A 19,737-nucleotide genomic window follows, 5' to 3' on the forward strand; every position below is an offset into this window, starting at 1 on the left:
TGGACCTGAACACCCAGATCTCTCTGTACATCAATTTTCCCCAGGGCTTTTTTATTTACCGTATAGTTCGCTCTTGAATTGGATCTTCCAAAATACATCAGCTCGCATTTGCCCGGATTGTACTCCATCTGCCATTTCTCCGCCCAACTCTCCAATCTATCTACATTCTGCTGTATTCTCTGACAGTCCCCTTCACTATCTGCTACTCCACCAATCTTAGTGTCATCTGGAAACTTGCTAATCAGACCACCTATACCTTCCTCCAGATCATTTATATATATCGCAAACAACAATGGTCCCAGCACGGATCCCTGTGGAACACCACTGGTCACAGTTCTCCATTTTGAGAAACTCTCTTCCACTACTACTACTCTGTTTCCTGTTGCCCAGCCAGTTCTTTATCCATCTAGTTAGTACATCCTGGACCCCATGATACTTCACTTTCTCCATCAGCCTACCATGGGGAACCTTATCAAATGCCTTACTGAAGTCCATGTATATGACATCTACAGCCCTTCCCTCATCAATCAACTTTGTCACTTTCTCAAAGAATTCTATTAAGTTGGTAAGACATGACCTTCCCTGCACAAAACCATGTTGCCTATCACTGATAAGTCTATTTTCTTCCAAATGTGAATAGATCCTATCCCCCAGTATCTTCTCCAGCAGTTTGCCTACCACTGACGTAAGGCTCACCGGTCTATAATTACCTGGATTATCCCTGCTACCCTTCTTAAACAAGGAGACAACATTACCAATTCTCCAGTCCTCTGGTATCTCACCCGTGTTAAAGGATGCTGCAAAGATATCTGTTAAGGCTCCAGCTATTTCCTCTCTCACTTCCATCAGTATCCTGGGATAGATCCCATCCGGACCTGGGGACTTGTCCACCTTAATGCCTTTTAGAATACCCAACACATTCTCCCTCCTTATGCCGACTTGACCTAGAGTAATCAAACATCTATCCCTAACCTCAACATCCGTCATGTCCCTCTCCTCGGTGAATACCGATGCAAAGTACTCGTTAAGAATCTCACCCATTTTCTCTGACTCCACGCATAACTTTCCTCCTTTGTCCTTGAGTGGGCCAACCCTTTCTCTAGTTACCCTCTTGCTCCTTATATATGGATAAAAGGCTTTGGGATTTTCCTTAACCCTGTTTGCTAAAGACATTTCATGACCCCTCTTGATTCCTCGTTTCAGATTGGTCATACAATCCCGATATTCTTCCAAAGCTTCGTCTTTCTTCAGTCACCTAGACCTTATGTATGCTTCCTTTTTCCACTTAGCTGGTCTCACAATTTCACCTGTCATCCATGGTTCCCTAATCTTGCCATTTCCATCCCTCATTTTCACAGGGACATGTCTGTCCTGCACTCTAATCAACCTCTCTTTAAAAGCCTCCCACATATCAAATGTGGATTTACCTTCAAACAGCTGCTCCCAATCCACATTCCCCAGCTCCTGCCGAATTTTGGTATAGTTGGCCTTCCCCCAATTTAGTACTCTTCCTTTAGTACCACTCTCGTCTTTGTCCATGAGTATTCTAAAACTTACGGAATTGTGATCACTATTCCCAAAATAACCCCGACTGAAACTTCAACCACCTGGCCGGGATCATTCCGCAACACCAGGTCCAGTATGGCCCCTTCCGAGTTGGACTATTTACATACTGCTCTAGAAAACCCTCCTGGATGCTCCTTACAAATTCTGCTCCATCTAGACCTCTGACACTAAGTGTATCCCAGTCAATGTTGGGAAAATTAAAATCTCCTATCACCACCACCCTGTTGCTCCTACATCTTTCCATAATCTGTTTACATATTTGTTTTTTAAATCGAGATTAGTGAACAATATACCATGATTGTATTATATATGTCAGCATGTAAAATGCTATAACTTAATATGATGCATAGTTATTTCTGTTACTTTTACTTATTTTCAACTGTGTAATATATTATACTCCGAATAAGGCATTTGAATTTGTAACATTCATATTTTATTACATTCAATGTTTCACGTGTTTCTTTACCTTGATGTCTTGAATAAGTTGCTGTGTGGGTGTATCGATGGGTGCTTTGGTGTCGATAACACTTTGAACGGCATTTGCCCACCTCGTCGCCTCATTCAGAAGTTTTGTGAAAAGATGATAGCAATGTTTACGACCATATATGGTCACATTCCAATAACCTGTCAATCAACAAATAAATATTATTAAAAATAGGAAATGTGCAGTAATGAAACTAATTATGGTTTTACTCGAATTGCAACAAAGGAAATCATGTGAGAAATAGCAACGCCTCAAATGTTGTGGACATGAGAGTGTTTGAATTAACTGATTCAAAAGCACTCTATTATACAAGGTATTGGGTACAATCTTCCCAAAAATTGCATGGAATGATGGATCAGACGACAAAAGCGGTGTGAAACTTGCCGGCTTCACAGGCGCCTTTTCTTGCCCGATTTAACAGCACTTTAACATTGTGCCTGTGAGGATTACACAGTCAGCTGGCAGGGTGGGGCCAAAGCACCACAGACATGCTGCTCCACAGGCACCGTGCCCCCAGTGGTGGATAATAATACGCCTCTCCTGACAATTGAGGGGGGTAGCCACTGGGCATTGCCCACTGCCAGTGCCAGGGGCAATGCCCAGGCATGTCCCTCAACCCTTGGGGACTAGAGTCACCTCCCTGCCCTTGACGTGGTCACCACAACTGCTTTTCACTTTTTGAAAATCAGTAGTGAGTTGCGGCAGCGGGAGAGAATGAAACATCATGCCACGTGATAGCGAGACGAGGAATAGGGAGAGAGGGGAGTTGAACACGTGGCTACAGGGATGGTGCAGGAGGGAGGGTTTCAGATTTCTGGATAATTGGGGCTCATTCTGGGGTCGGTGGGACCTCTACAAACGGGATGGTCTGCACCTGGACCAGAGTGGTACCAATATTCTCGGGGGGAAATTTGCTAATGCTCTTCGGAGGGTTTAAACTAGTTCAGCAGGGGCTTGGGAACCTGAATTGCAGCTCCAGTATACAGGAGGTTGAGAATAGTGAGGTCATGAGTAAGGTTTCAAAGTTGCAGGAGTGTACCGGCAGGCAGGAAGGTGGTTTAAAGTGTGTCTTCTTCAATGCCAGGAGCATCCGGAATAAGGTGGGTGAACTTGCGGCATGGGTTGGTACCTGGGACTTCGATGTTGTGGCCATTTCGGAGACATGTTTGAGCAGGGACAGGAATGGTTGTTGCAGGTGCCGGGATTTAGATATTTCAGTAAGCTCAGGGAAGGTGGTAAAAGGGGGGAGGGGTGGCATTGTTAGTTAAGGACAGTATTACAGTGGCAGAAAAGACGTTTGATGAGGACTCGTCTACTGAGGTAGTATGGGCTGAGGGTAGAAACAGGAAAGGAGAGGTCACCCTGTTAGGGGTTTTCTATAAGCCTCCGAAAAGTTCCAGAGATGTAGAGGAGAGGATTGCAAAGATGATTCTGGATAGGAGCGAAAGCAACAGGGCAGATGTTATGGGGGACTTTAACTTTCCAAATATTGACTGGAAACGCTATAGTTCGAGTACATTAGATGGGTCCGTTTTTGTCCAATGTGTGCAGGAGGGTTTCCTGACACAGTATGTAGATAGGCCAACGAGAGGAGAGGCCATATTGGATTTGGTACTGGGTAATGAACCAGGACAGGTGTTAGATTTGGAGGTAGGTGAGCACTTTGGTGATAGTGACCACAATTCGATTACGTTTACTTTAGTGATGGAAAGGGATAGGTATATACCGCAGGGCAAGAGTTATATCTGGGGGAAAGGCAATTATGATGCGATGAGGCAAGACTTAGAACACATCGGATGGAGAGTAAAACTGCAGGGGATGGGCACAATGGAAATGTGGAGCTTGTTCAAGGAACAGCTACTGCGTGTCCTTGATAAGTATGTACCTGTCAGGCAGGGAAGAAGTGGTCGAGTGAGGGAACCGTGGTTTACTAAAGCAGCCGAAACACTTGTCAAGAGGAAGAAGGAGACTTATGTAAAGATGAGACATGAAGGTTCAGTTAGGGCGCTCGAGAGTTACAAGTTAGCTCGGGAGGACCTAAAGAGAGAGCTAAGAAGAGCCAGGAGGGGACATGAGACGTCTTTGGCAGGTAGGATCAAGGATAACCCTAAAGCTTTCTATAGATATGTCAGGAATAAAAGAATGACTAGGGTAAGAGTAGGGCCAGTCAAGGACAGTAGTGGGAAGTTGTGCTTGGAGTCCGAGGAGATAGGAGAGGTGCTAAATGAATATTTTTCATCAGTATTCACACAGGAAAAAGACAATGTTATCGAGGAGAATACTGAGATTCAGGCTAATAGACTAGAAGGGCTGGAGGTTCATAAGGAGGAGTTGTTAGCAATTCTGGAAAGTGTGAAAATAGATAAGTCACCTGGGCCGGATGGGATTTATCCCAGGATTCTCTGGGAAGCTAGGGAGGAGATTGCTGAGCCTTTGGCCTTGATCTTTAAGTCATCTTTGTCTACAGGAATAGTGCCAGAAGACTGGAGGATAGCAAATGTTGTCCCCTTGTTCAAGAAGGGGAGTAGAGATAACCCCGGTACTATAGACCAGTGAGCCTTACTTCTGTTGTGGGAAAAGTCTTGGAAAGGTTTATAAGAGATAGGATGTATAATCATCTGGAAAGGAATAATTTGATTAGAGATAGTCAACACGGTTTTGTGAAGGGTAGGTCATGCCTCACAAACCTTATAGAGTTCTTTGAGAAGGTGACCAAACAGGTGGATGAGGGTAAAGCAGTTGATGTGGTGTATATGGATTTCAGTAAAGCGTTTGATAAGGTTCCCCATGGTAGGCTACTGCAGAAAATACAGAGGCATGGGATTCAGGGTGATTTAGCAGTTTGGATCAGAAATTGGCTAGCTGGAAGAAGACAAAGGGTGGTGGTTGATGGGAAACGTTCAGACTGGAGTCCAGTTACTAGTGGTGTACCACAAGGATCTGTTTTGGGGCCACTGCTGTTTGTCATTTTTATAAATGACCTGGTGGAGGGCGTAGAAGGATGGGTGAGTAAATTTGCAGATGACACTGAAGTCGGTGGAGTTGTGGACAGTGTAGAAGGATGTTACAAGTTACAGAGGGACATAGATAAGCTGCAGCGCTGGGCTGAGAGGTGGCAAATGGAGTTTAATGCAGAAAAATGCGAGGTGATTCATTTTGGAAGGAATAACAGGAAGACAGAGTACTGTGCTAATGGTAAGATTCTTGGCAGTGTGGATGAGCAGAGAGATCTCGGTGTCCATGTACATAGATCCCTGAAAGTTGCCACCCAGGTTGAGAGGGTTGTTAAGAAGGCGTACGGTGTGTTAGCTTTTATTGGTAGAGGGATTGATTTTAGGAGCCATGAGGTCATGTTGCAGCTATACAACACTCTGGTGCGGCCGCATTTGGAGTATTGCGTGCAATTCTGGTCGCCGCATTATAGGAAGGATGTGGAAGCATTGGAAAGGGTGCAGAGGAGATTTACCAGAATGTTGCCTGGTATGGAGGGAAGATCTTATGAGGAAAGGCTGAGTACCTTGAGGCTGTTTTCGTTAGAGAGAAGAAGGTTAAGAGGTGACTTAATTGAGGCATGAGGCATCAGAGGATTGGATAGGGTGGACAGTGAGAGCCTTTTTCCTCGGATGGTGATGTCTAGCACAAGGGGACATAGCTTTAAATTGAGGGGAGATAGATATAAGACAGACGTCAGAGGTAGGTTCTTTACTCAGAGAGTAGTAAGGGTGTGGAATGCCCTGCCTGCAACAGTAGTGGACTCGCCAACACTAAGGACATATGGACAATAAGGGAATAGTGTAGATGGGCTGAAGAATGGTTTCACAGGTCGGCGCAACATCGAGGGCCGAAGGTCCTGTACTGCGCTGTAATGTTCTATGTTCTATGGGCAGACAATACGGCGTCAAACCTAGAATGTATATGTAAATTTATTGAAACATCATCGGCGGTGGGGCAGCGGCTAAGATCTCAAACTGAGATCTTGCCTGTGCATATTCATCTCTGGTTGCTCGTGATATTTAACGACCATTACAGGATTTGCACCCGTGGCTATCGGGGCTGCTAGATTGCACCCATTGGCTGTGAATTTCTGTGTAAGCCAGGATTTGTCAGGGCTTGGGAAAACCTGACCTCCACATCTTGTGGCTTGTAAAATGCGACCATGTATGACTTTCCAATGGATTTTTGTCTTCAAACAAGGATTGGGTTCATAGTGTATTTTGCGAGACACGATGGAATACATGAGGAGTGGTGATGTAGAGGTGGGCTGGCTAGAGATCTTGGTCCTCTAACATAACAGTTGAGCAGCCAACATCATTTAAAGCTGGGCAGGAAGAAGAATGGCAGGGCTATAGTGATAGGGGACTCAATTGTAAGGGGAATAGACAGGCGGTTCTGCGGACGCAATTGAAACACCAGCATGGTATGTTGCCTCCCTGGTGCAAGGGTCAAGGTTGTCTCGGAGCGGTTGCACGACATTCTGGGGGGGGGGGGGGAGGAATGGGGGGAAAGAGGGTGAACAGACAGCTGTCGTGGTGCACATAGGCACCAACGATATAGGTAAAAAACGGGACGAGGTCCTACAAGCTGAATTTAGGGAGTTAGGAGTTAAACTAAAAAGTAGGACCTCAAAGGTAGTAATCTCAGGATTGCTACCAGTGCCACGGGCTCGTCAGAGTAGGAATGTCAGGATAGATAGGATGAATGCGTGGCTCGAGAGATGGTGCAAGAGGGAGGGATTCAAATTCCTGGGACATTGGAACCGGTTCTGGGGGAGGTGGGACCAGTACAAACCGGACGGTCTGCATCTGGGCAGGACTGGAACCGATGTCCTAGGGGATGTTTGCTAGAGCTGTTGGGGAGATTTTAAACTAATGTGGCAGGGGGATGGGAACCGATGCAGGAAGTTGGAAGGTAGTAAAACAGGGACAGAAACAAAAGGCAGTAAGGGAGAAAGTGTAAGGCAGAGAAGCCACAGTCAAAAATCAAAAAGGGCGACAGTACAAGGTACAGTGACTGAGGGGAGCTCAGTGAATAGGACCAGGAATACTAAAAGGAATAAAACGGGAAGTGAAAACATTAATGGTAAGCGGCGCGGCAGGTTGTTACAGGAAGATGTGGGTTCGACGACAAGGAAAATGAGGAGAAAGGTTAAGAGGAAATATAACTTAGGAGAGGTTACTGATCGAGGCGTTAAAATTCAGAACAGAGGTAAAAAAAACCAACATAAGTGTACTTTACCTGAATGCACGTAGTATTCGGAATGAGGTAAATGAGTTGATGGCGCAAATCATCGTGAATGACTATGATTTAGTGGCCATTACTGAAACATGCATCAAGGATGGTCACGACTAGGAGTTACATATCCGAGGGTATCAAACTTTTCGGAAGGACAGAGTGGTTGGTAAGGGAGGTGGTGTAGCTCTGTTAATTAAGGATGACATCTGGGCAACAGTAACGGATGACATCGGTGCTATGGAGGATAAGGTTGAATCCATTTGGGTGGAAATCAGGAACAGTAAGGCGAAAAAGTCACTGATAGGAGTAATCTATAGGCCACCAAATAGTAACATTATGGTGGGGCAGGCAATAAACAAAGAAATAACAGATGCATGTAGAAACGGTACAGCAGTTATCATGGGGGATTTTAATCTACATGTTGATTGGTTTAACCAGGTCGGTCAAGGCAGCCTTGAGGAGGAGTTTATAGAATGTATCCGCGATAGTTTCCTCGAACTGTAATGGAACCTACGAGGAACAAGCGGTCCTAGATCTGGTCCTGTGTAATGAGACAGGATTGATTCAGGATCTCATAGTTAGGGATCCTCTCGGAAGGAGCGATCACAATATGGTGGAATTTAAAATACAGATGGAGGGTGAGAAGGTAAAATCAAGCACTAGTGTTTTGTGCTTCAACAAAGGAGATTACAATGGGATGAGAGAAGAACTAGCTAAGGTAGACTGGGAGCAAAGACTTTATGGTGAAACCAGTACGAAGTCTTACAACACCAGGTTAAAGTCCAACAGGTTTGTTTCGATGTCACTAGCTTTCGGAGCGCTGCTCCTTCCTCAGGTGAATCTGAGGAAGGAGCAGCGCTCCGAAAGCTAGTGACATCGAAACAAACCTGTTGGACTTTAACGTGGTGTTGTAAGACTTCGTGCTGTGCTCACCCCAGTCCAACGCCGGCATCTCCACATTATGGTGAAACAGTTGAGGAACAGTGGAGAAACTTCCAAGTGATTTTTCACAGTGCCCAGCAAAGGTTTATACCAACAAAAAGGAGGGACGGTAAAAAGAGGGAAAATCGACCGTGGATATCTAAGGAAATAAGGGACAGTATCAAATTGAAGGAAAAAACATACAAAGTAGCAAAGATCAGTGGGAGACTAGAGGACTGGGAAATCTTTAGGGGGCAACAGAAAGCTACTAAAAAAGCTATAAAGAAGAGTAAGATTGATTATGAGAGTAAACTTGCTCAGAATATAAAAATGGATCGTAAAAGTTTCTACAAATACATAAAACAAAAAAGAGTGGCTAAGGTAAATATTGGTCCTTTAGAGGATGAGAAGGGAGATTTAATAATGGGAGATGAGGAAATGGCGGAGTGACTGAACAGGTTTTTTGGGTCGGTCTTCACAGTGGAAGACACAAATAGCATGCCAGTGACTGATGGAAATGAGGCTATGACAGGTGAGGACCTTGAGAGGATTGTTATCACCAAGGAGGTAGTGATGGGCAAGCTAATGGGGCTAAAGGTAGACAAGTCTCCTGGACCTGATGGAATGCACCCCAGAGTGCTAAAAGACATGGCTAGGGAAATTGCAAATGCACTAGTGATAATTTACCAAAATTCACTAGACTCTGGGATGGTCCCGGCGGTAAAAGAGATGGCTAGGGAAATTGCAAATGCACCCGTGATAATTTACCAAAATTCACTAGACTCTGGGGTGGTCCTGGCGGATTGGAAATTAGCAAATGTGACACCACGGTTTAAAAAAGGAGGTAGGCAGAAAGCGGGTAATTATAGGCCAGTGAGCTTAACTTCGGTAGTAGGGAAGATGCTGAAATCTATCAACGAGGAAGAAATAGTGAGGCATCTGGATGGAAATTGTCCCATTGGGCAGACGCAGCATGGGTTCATAAAGGGCAGGTCGTGCCTGACTAATTTAGTGGAATTTTTTGAGGACATTAACAATGGGGTAGATAATGGGGAGCCAATGGATGTGGTATATCTGGATTTCCAGAAAGCCTTTGACAAGGTGCCACACAAAAGGTTACTGCATAAGATAAAGATGCATGGCATTAAGGGGAAAGTAGTAGCATGGATAGAGGACTGGTTAATTAATAGAAAGCAAAGAGTGGGGATTAATGGGTGTTTCTCTGGTTGGCAATCAGTAGCTAGTGGTGTCCCTCAGGGATCAGTGTTGGTTCACAATTTACAGAGATGATTTGGAGTTGGGCAATGTGTCCAAGTTTGCAGACGACATTAAGATAAGTGATAAAGCAAAATGTGCAGAGGATACTGGAAGTCTGCAGAGGGATTTGGATAGGCTAAGTGAATGGGCTAGGGTCTGGCAGATGGAATACAATGTTGACAAATGTGAGATTATCCATTTTGGTAGGAATAACAGCAAAACGGATTATTATTTAAATGATAAAATATTAAAACATGCTGCTGTGCAGAGAGACCTGGGTGTGCTAGTGCATGAGTCGCAAAAAGTTGGTTTACAACTGCAACAGGTGATTAAGAAGGCAAATGGAATGTTGTCCTTCATTGCTAGAGGGATGCAGTTTAAGACTAGGGAGGTTCTGCTGCAACTGTATAAGGTGTTAGTGAGGCCACACCTGGAGTATTGTGTTCAGTTTTGGTCTCCTTACTTGAGAAAGGACGTACTGGCACTGGAGGGTGTGCAGAGGAGATTCACTAGGTAAATCCCAGAGCTGAAGGGGTTGGATTACGAGGAGAGGTTGAGTAGACTGGGACTGTACTTGTTGGAATTTAGAACGATGAGGGGGGATCTTATAGAAACATATAAGATTATGAAGGGAATAGATAGGATAGATGCGGGCAGGTTGTTTCCACTGGCGGGTGAAAGCAGAACTAGGAGGCATAGCCTCAAAATAAGGGGAAGTAGATTTAGGACTGAGTTTAGGACAAACGTCTTCCCCCAAAGGGTTGTGAATCTCTGGAATTCCTTGCCCAGTGAAGCAGTTGAGGCTCCTTCTTTAAACGTTTTTAAGAATAAAGGGATTAAGGGTTATGGTGTTCGAGCCGGAAAGTGGAGCTGAGTCCACAAAAGATCAGCCATGATCTCATTGAATGGTGGAGCAGGCTCGAGGGGCCAGATGGCCTACTCCTGCTCCTAGTTCTTATGTCCTTATGTTCTAAAGGCACTTTAAATCTCAACTCTCACACCTTCTATCCACCCACAATCCATGCCACCTTATATTTCCCATGCCAAGTTTATAGCCCCCATGTATCCTCCACAATCACTCATCCCGTATGCACTATGTAAGCTCTCAGGAGCAATGCAACAGCAATGAGAATGCTTTTAAAATAATTGAAAAAAGACTTAAACTGCTAACAATCTAACAAAACCCTCAATTCAAACTCACTATCATTGATACCGGATTTAAAAAAAAGAGTTGTAATCTTTTAAGTATTTGTAAACCAACAAGGAACAACGTTCAAGGCACATTCTGTTATTTTAAGATCATAAAAGTTTCAACAGTTCTTGGATCAATAAGACCAGCTGCTAAGCTGAAGCCTTTGAAACCCAGCCGAGCATTCATTGTGGAATAGTTGTCATTGCAAAAGCTCCAAGCTCCCCTTACAGGACAGATATCCATTTAGTGATACATTTCAGATTAACAATAACGTAAAGGGTTATGGGGATAGTGGGTGTAAAAGGCACTGAACTGTCCAATCAGCCATTATCTTATTAAATAGTGGAACAGGCTTGATGGGCTGAATGGCCGACTACTGTTCCTATGTACAATACAGCTCAAGTAGTGATATTTAAAGCTGTCAAAACATTTACACTCATAATTCAGAATTATTCTTCGCAAACTCTCAAACCTGGGAAGCTTTCAATAGGTGTCCAAAACCCTGTACCATCAGATGAAAGTGTTGTGTGGGAGGAAATCTGATTTTCACCTCCAATTAAAAATGGGGAACATTTTGCATTTTGCACACGAGGGGTGGAATTTTCTGCTGGTTCACTCAGAGGTGCCACCTTCCTGACTCCATCAGAATTAAGTTCTAGATGGGAAGGCTCATGTTTGACCTTCCTCCCTCACCACCAATTGAGGCCCTTAAGAGGCCACCTGATTGCTACTTAAGAGTCTCATCTGGTCACTAGTCATATTAATCCACAACAGCTAAAAGGGGGACGGGGTTCTGTTTGTGTGTCTCATAAAAAGGCATATGTGCCTGATTGGGGCTCTGGGTATCTGGAAGGAAGGGCTCCACTGAGAGCAACCCTCTCTTTGCAACCCCCACTCTGAGAAACCCATCCCCACCCTGTGGCCTGAGTTGCTCCGAGATCCTGGGATTCCAGCTTCAGCCAAGGCCTCCCCAGTGGCACTGTGGCTCACAAGAACAATTGGCCTCTCATTGCCCCCAGGGTCTTGATTTGAGGAGAAGGCCCACTGCTCTTGTTGGCCTCGCCACTGACTGACTGGCATGTGGATCAGTGGCCTTCAGAAAGGAGGAGTGTGAATCTCTTGCTTGTTCTCCGGTTTGCAGGCGAGACCCGTTGCCTCAACAAGTTTCCACCCTAGGCATTCCGACTAGGCTTTGCGCAGGTGAAGGAGACACAGCCTGAGTGAGTGAGACACAGCCAGAGTGGGAATTGGAACTGGTAATTTGGGCAGTGTGGTAATTAAAGAGGTAAGTGGTGAATTCAAATCTTCAAAACTATTTTTCAGTTAAAAGGTCAGTGTCTAGCTCAGTGTCTGATTGGCCGAAGCTGCCCCCACCCTAATTGCTGTCAGTCATCTGAGGCCTGTTTAGTGGCACAAGGGTGTACATTGTATTCTTCTGTTTGAAACTGAAATAGTGTGACTCATCTTGTTTAGCTGAGTTCTGTATAAAAGACAGATACAACGTGCACTCAGTAAGCTTTGCGCAGGTGAAGGGGACACATCCTGAGTGAGTGAGACACAGCCAGGGTGGGAATTGGAACTTGGTAATATAAGCAGTGTGGTAATTCGGCACGGAGTGGAGGAGGTGCTGTTTCCCTTTTTGTTCTGCTTCCTTCATTTGGCTTTGTAACTGGTAATTAGCAGGGAGAGATCCAGAGTGCATTCCGGGAAGCAGAGAGAAAACCAGGGAGCATCCTGGGAAGGTAGGTGATATAAAATCTTACCTCCAGGTTCCAGTGGCCTTCATTTTCAGGAGCGAGAGAGAGCTTGGCAACAGTTAAGTGATAGATATTCTGCTATTCTGAGTGATCCGACTGGGGGGGGGGGGGGGGGGGGGGGGGGCTGAAAAGTGACGTCACAGGAAAGCTGTGACCTGATTGGCTGATAGTGAATCTGCACTAAATTTAAAAATTAAATATTGTTTAACTAATTAAACATAATTAATTACTTAGTCATAATTTAGAGGGGTATCTAAGCCAGAGATCGGAGAGTACAGTATTTAGCTTCTACATTTATAGTAGAAATCTAGTGCTAGGAAACATGTAATTAACAGTAACTTAAAAAAAAATGTTTTAAATTTAATTTACTAATTAATTAACGCAACGTCAATTAGAGGGGTGCAGTGCTCTGACTGTGAGATGTGGCAGGTCCTTCCGGCTTCCAGCATCCCGGATGGCTTAATCTGCAGAAAGTGCACCCATCTGGAGCTCCTCACAGGCCGCATGGTTCGGTTGGAGTAGCAGTTGGATGCACTTAGGAGCATGCAGGTGGCGGAAAGAGTCAAAGATAGCAGTTGTATAAATGTGGTCACGCCCAAGGTGCAGGCAGAGAAATGGGTGACCACCAGAAGGGGCAGGCAGTGCAGGAATCCCGTGGTTGTCCCCCTCTCAAACAGATATACCCCTTTGGATACTGTCGGGTGAATAGCCTATCAGAGGAAAACAGCAGCAGCCAGAGCAGTGGCACCACGGCTGGCTCTGATGTTCAGCAGGGAGGTCAGAGTGCAGAAGAGCAATAGTAATAGGGGACTCTATAGTCAGGGGCACAGATAGGCGCTTCTGTGGACGTGAAAGAGACTCCAGGATGGTATGTTGCCTCCTTGGTGCCAGGGTCCAGGATGCCTCAGAATGGGTAGCGGGCATCCTGAAGGGGAAGGGCAAACAGGCAGAGGTCTTGGTACATATTGGTACTAACGACATAGGCAGGAAGGGGGATGAAGACCTGCAGCAGGAGTTCAGGGAGCTAGGCAGAAAGTTAAAAGACAGGACCTCAAGGGTTGTAATATCGAGATTACTCCCTGTGCCACGTGCCAGTGAGGCTAGAAATAGGAAGATAGAGCAGCTAAACATGTGGCTAAACAGCTGATGTAGGAGGGTGGGTTTCAGCTATCTGGACCACTGGGAGCTCTTCCGGGGCAGGTGTGACCTGTATAAGGACAGGTTGCATCTAAACTGGAGAGGCATAAATATCCTGGCCGCGAGGTTTGCTAGTGTCACACGGGAGGGTTTAAACTAGTATGGTAGGGGGGTGGGCACCGGAGCAATAGGTCAGAAGGTGAAAAAATTGAGGGGGAAGTAGGGCCATCTTGGCTCTGAGGAAAGGCGACAGGGAGATGTTGCTGAAAACAACGGAACTGGTGGCCTGACGTGCATATGTTTTAATGCAAGAAGTATTACGGGTAAGGCAGATGAACTTAGAGCTTGGATTAGTACTTGGAACTGTGATGTTGTTGCCATTACAGAGACCTGGTTGAGGGAAGGACAGGATTGGCAGCTAAACATCCAGGATTTAGATGTTTCAGGCGGGATAGAGGCAGAGGTAAAAGGTGTGGAGGAGTTGTGCTACTGGTTAGGGATAATATCACAGCTGTACTGCGGGAGGACACCTCAGAGGGCAGCGAGGGTATATGGGTAGAGATCAGGAATAAGAAGGGTGCAGTCACAATGTTGGGGGTTTACTACAAGCCACCCAACAGCCAGCGGGATGTAGAGGAGCAGATAGAGGAGCAGATAGGTAGACAGATTTTGGAAAGGAGTAAAAGCAACAGGGTTGTTGTGATGGGAGACTTTAACTTCCCCAATATTGACTTCCCGTTGCGGCGATGCGGAGCTAAGCCGCACGTTTCGGCAGCTCCCGCGTCAACGGACGTTCGGGCTCTCCAGAGGAGCCCCAACGGAGCTTTTTTGAATTAATCCCGTGTGGGAAGGTGCAGTAAGGTCCCCCCTTATGATTTATGGCCGAGATCAGCGGTGGAACGACGAGAAAAGAGGCCCTGGAGCAGAGACCAAAACGAGGGGAAAAAAGCAACATGGCGGAGGGCGGAGAGCGAGCAGCGTGGGGGCCAGACCAGCAGGAGTTCCTGAAGCGATGTGTGGAGGAGCTGAAAAAGGAGGTGCTGGCGCCGATGCTGTTGGCGATCGAGGGGCTGAAGGAGACCCAGAAGACCCAGGCGGTGGAGCTTCGCGAGGTGAATGATAAAGTGAATACCAACGAGGACGAGATCCTGGGCCTGGCGGTAAAAATGGAGGCGCACGAGGCGGTGCACAGGAGGGGGACCGAGAGAATTGATGTCCTGGAGAACAGGTCAAGGATGAAGAACCTCCGGATTCTGGGTCTTCCCGAAGGAGTGGAGGGAGCTGATGCCGGGGCGTACGTGAGTACGATGCTCCATTCCCTGATAGGTGCGGAGGCCTCTCCGAGCCCCCTGAAGCTGGAAGGGGCCCACCGGGTCCTGGCGAGGAGACCCAAGGCCGATGAGATGCCAAGGGCGATAGTGGCAAGGTTCCATCGCTTCTTGGACAAAGAAAGTGTGCTGAGATGGGCCAAGAAGGTGCGGAGCAGTAGATGGGAGAACGTGGTGGTCCGAGTTTACCAGGATTGGAGCGCGGAGGTGGCAAGGAGGAGAGCTGGCTTCAACCGGACCAAGGCGGTGCTGCATAAAAAAAGAGTCAGGTTCGGCATGCTGCAGCCTGCGCAACTGTGGGTCACTTATCAGGACAGACACCATTATTTTGAAACGCCAGAAGAGGCTTGGACCTTTATTCAGACGGAAAAACTGGACTCGAACTGAGGGGATGTGGTTGCGGGAGGGGATGTGGTTGCGGTGGGAGATGTCGGTTGTATATTATGGGCAAAGAATACTTTGGGATGATGGATGGGGATGGGGTAGAGTTCTGGTTAAAATTCCTAAAATTTCCCTTTTTTCTTTTCTGTAGACGAGATGATGGTGTTGGGGTACGTGGCCGTTGGTGCTGGAGGGAGGTGAGACTCGGGGATGAGGGAACTGGGATAAGGGCCGCAACAGGAGCTGCGCCACAGGGGGTGGGCTGGTTCAGGAAAGCGCGGGCTTTTTCCCGCGCCAAAAAGGGGGGTAGATGGAGGAAGGTAAGGAGGAGGAGAGACTCCCACACGGGGGGATCAACGGGAAGGCGGGGGAAGCCGGGGTCAGCAGAAGTCAGCTGACTCACGGAAGTCATATGGGGGAGCAAAAGAGCTAGATGTAGATGCAGCGCGGGGGGCGGGCGGGTGATTTTAGGGTTGCTGCTGCACTTTCCGAGGGGGAACTTAAATTGGAAGAGGTGGTCGGGACGGGGGTTCCCCGCCTGGGGGACTGGAGGGTGCGGGAGGCGCGAGCACGGGACTGGCCTAAGATAGGAGATGGCTAGTCGGCGGGGTGGGGGGGGAAAGAGAGGAGGTAACCCCCCAATCCGGCTGATCACGTGGAATGTGAGAGGCCTAAATGGGCCTGTTAAGAGGGCCCGAGTGTTCGTGCACCTAAAGGGACTGAAGGCAGACATGGCCATGCTTCAGGAGACACATCTGAAGGTGGCAGATCAGGCCGGGTTAAGGAAGGGATGGGTAGGACAAGTGTTCCATTCGGGGCTGGATGCGAAGAATAGAGGGGTGGCAATACTGGTGGGAAAGCGGGTGTTGTTTGAGGCCAAGAACATAGTAGCGGACAAGGGAGGCAGATACGTGATGGTGAGTGGTAGGTTGCAGGGGACAGAGGTGGTACTGGTGAATGTATATGCCCCGAACTGGGACGATGCTGGATTCATGAAACGGATGTTGGGGCGTAACCCAGACCTCGAGGTAGGGAGCTTGATAATGGGGGGGGGGGATTTTAATACGGTGCTGGACCCAGCATTAGATCGCGCCAGATCTAGGACGGGGTGCTTCGGGGGTTCATGGACCAGATGGGGGGGGGGGGGGGGAAAGTAGATCCGTGGAGATTTGCCAGGCCTTTGGCCAGAGAATTTTATTTCTTCTCCCACGTCCATAAGGCCTACTCCCGGATAGATTTTTGTGTTCTGGGCAGGGCATTGATCCCGAAAGTGGAGGGAACGGAGTATTCGGCCATAACCATTTCAGACCATGCACCGATTTGGGTGGAGCTAGAGCTGGGTGGAGGAGAGGGACCAACGCCCGTTGTGGAGGTTGGATGTGGGACTGCTGGCAGACGAGGAAGTGTGCGGGAGGGTGCGGGCGTGTACCGAAAGGTATCTGGAGGCCAACGACAACAGGGAGGTGCAGGTGGGAGTAGTATGGGAGGCACTGAAGGCGGTGGTCAGGGGAGAGTTAATCTCCATCAGGGCTCATTGGGTGAAGAGAGGGGGCAGGGAAAGGGAGAGGGTAGTGGGGGAGATTCTAAGGGTGGACAGGAGCTATGCAGAGGCTCCAGATGAGGGACTACTCAGGGAGAGACGAAGTCTCCAGACGGAGTTTGACCTGTTGTCCACAGGGAAGGCAGAGGCACAGTGGAGGAAGGCACAGGGGGCGATATATGAATAAGGGGAGAAGGCGAGTCGGATACTGGCACATCAGCTCCGTAAGAGGATGGCAGCGAGGGAAATAGCCGGAATCAAAGATGGCAGGGGAACTACGGCGCGGAGTGCGGGGAAAGTGAATGAGGCTTTTAAGGCCTTTTACGAGGAGCTGTATAGGTCCCAGCCCCCAGGGGGAAAAGAGGGGATGCGGCGATTCTTGGACCAATTAAGGTTCCCAAGGGTGGAGGTGGCTGGTTTGGGGGGCGCCGGTTGGGGTGGAGGAGCTGGTCAAAGGACTGGGGAACATGCAGGCAGGGAAGGCCCCGGTGCCGGATGGGTTCCTGGTGAAATTTTATAGGAAATATGTCGACCTGTTAGCACCGTTGCTGGTAAGGACCTGGGGGCCCTGCCCCCAACAATGTTGGAGGTGACGATCTCTTTGATCTTGAAGCGGGATAAGGACCCACTGCAATGTGGGTCGTATAGACCGATCTCGCTCCTTAACGTAGATGCTAAGTTGCTGGCAAAACTGTTGGCCATGAGGATTGAGGACTGTGAGTCACGAGGGGGTGAGTCACGAGGACCAGACGGGATTCGTAAAGGGTAGGCAGTTAAACACTAATGTGCGAAGGCTCCTAAATGTGATAATGATGCCATCGGTGGAGGGAGAAGCGGAGATAGTGACAGCCATGGACGCGGAGAAGGCCTTTGACCGAGTTGAGTGGGAGTATCTCTTGGAAGTGTTGAGGTTTGGGCTCGGGGGAGGGTTTATTAGTTGGGTTAAGCTCCTGTATAAAGCCCCGGTGGCGAGTGTGGTCACGAACCGGCGGAGGTCGTAGTATTTCCAGCTGTATCGTGGGACGAGGCAGGGGTGCCCCCTGTCCCCTCTGCTGTTCGCATTAGCAATTGAACCTTTGGCCAGGGCGTTAAGGGAGTCGGGGAAATGGAAGGGGGTGGTTCGAGGGGGACAGGAACATAGAGTGTCGCTGTACGCAGACGACCTGTTGCTGTATGTGACGGATCCAGTGGAGGGGATGGTTGAGGTAATGCAGATCCTACGGGAGTTTGGAGACTTTTCGGGCTATAAGTTCAATGTGGGAAAGAGTGAGCTCTTTGTGATCCAGCCGGGGGACCAGGGAAGAGGGATAGACGACCTACCATTGAGGAGGGTGGAAAGGAGCTTTCGATACTTGGGGATTCAGGTAGCTAGGAGGCACTGCACAAACTTAATTTGACGCGGCTGGTGGAACAGATGGAGGAGGATTTTAAAAGGTGGGACATGTTGCCACTCTCACTGGCGGGTAGGGTACAGTTTGTTCAAATGGTGGTCCTCCCGAGGTTTCTTTTTGTATTCCAATGCCTCCCAATTGTGATTACTAAGGCCTTCTTAAAGAGGGTAAGCAGGAACATCATGGGATTTGTGTGGGCGAGCAAGACCCCAAGGGTCTTTTTACGCAGAGGGTAGTGGGTGCCTGGAACTCACTACCGGAGGAGGTAGTGGAGGCAGGGACGATAGGGACATTTAAGGGGCATCTTGACAAATATATGAATAGGATGGGAATAGAAGGATACGGACCCAGGAAGTGTAGAAGATTGTAGTTTAGTCGGGCAGTATGGTCGGCACGGGCTTGGAGGGCCGAAGGGCCTGTTCCTGTGCTGTACATTTCTTTGTTCTTTGTTTGTTCTTTGTAAGGAGGGGGTTCCTGGAGCGTAGCAGAGATAGAGGAGGGTTGGCGCTGCCGAATTTGGGTGGTTACTATTGGGCAGCCAACGTGGCAATGATTCGTAAGTGGGTGATGGAGGGAGAGGGGGCGGCGTGGAATAGGTTAGAGATGGCGTCCTGCAAAGGAACGAGCCTGGGGGCGCTGGTGACGGCACCACTGCCGCTTTCGCCGGCAAGGTACACCACGAGCCCGGTGGTGGCGGCAACGCTAAAGATCTGGGGGCAGTGGAGACGACATAGGGGAGCGATGGGAGCCTCGGTGTGGGCCCCGATCAGAGACAACCATCGGTTTGTCCCAGGAAGGATGGATGGGGGGTTTCAGAGCTGGCATCAGGCAGGGATTAGAAGATTGGGGGACCTGTTCATTGACGGGACGTTTGCGAGCTTAGGGGCGCTGGAGGAGAAGTTTGGGCTCCCCCTGGGAAGCGCTTTCAGGTACATGCAGGTGAGGGCGTTTGTGAGGCGGCAGGTGAGGGAATTTCTGCTACTCCCGGCATAGGGGGTTCAAGATAGGGTGATTTCGGGCGTATGGGTTGGAGAGGGCAAGGTGTCGGCGATATACCAGGAGATGAAAGAAGAGGGGGAGGCTTTGTAGAGGAGCTGAAGGGTAAATGGGAGGACGAGTTGGGGGAGGAGATTGAGGAGGGGCTATGGGCTGATGCCCTAAGTAGGGTTAATTCCTTTTCCTCGTGTGCCAGGCTTAGCCTGATACAATTTAAGGTGGTTCGTAGAGTCCATATGACGTGGGCGAGGCTGAGTAGGTTCTTTGGGGTGGAGGACAGATGTGGGAGGTGCTCAGGACGTCCGGCGAACCATGTCCATCTGTTTTGGTCATGCCCGGCACTGGAGGGGTTCTGGAGGGGAGTTGCGGGAACAGTATCTAAGTTGGTGAAAGTCCGGGTCAAGCCAAGCTGGGGGCTAGCACAATTTGGAGTAGTGGACGAGCCGGGAGTGCAGGAGGCGAAAGAGATCGGCATTCTGGCCTTTGCGTCCCTAGTAGCCCGGCGAAGGATCTTGCTAATGTGGAAGGAGGCGAAGCCCCCCTGCGTGGAGGCCT

The 19,737-nt window shown here is 48.3% G+C and overlaps 1 protein-coding gene across 1 annotated transcript in view; it reads right to left on the minus strand.

Annotated features, from left to right (window-relative positions):
* The window catches only part of myo10 (myosin X), a 366,827-nt gene that overhangs the window by 110,958 nt on the left and 236,132 nt on the right, over positions 1 to 19,737 (minus strand). Inside the window, exon 27 of the mRNA XM_072509536.1 lies at positions 2,033 to 2,190. Within this exon, the coding sequence (XP_072365637.1) occupies positions 2,033 to 2,190 (158 nt within the window). The remainder of the gene's footprint in view (positions 1 to 2,032; positions 2,191 to 19,737) is intronic.

Source organism: Scyliorhinus torazame, chromosome 6, assembly GCF_047496885.1.
Source record: "Scyliorhinus torazame isolate Kashiwa2021f chromosome 6, sScyTor2.1, whole genome shotgun sequence".
NCBI lineage: Eukaryota > Metazoa > Chordata > Chondrichthyes > Carcharhiniformes > Scyliorhinidae > Scyliorhinus > Scyliorhinus torazame.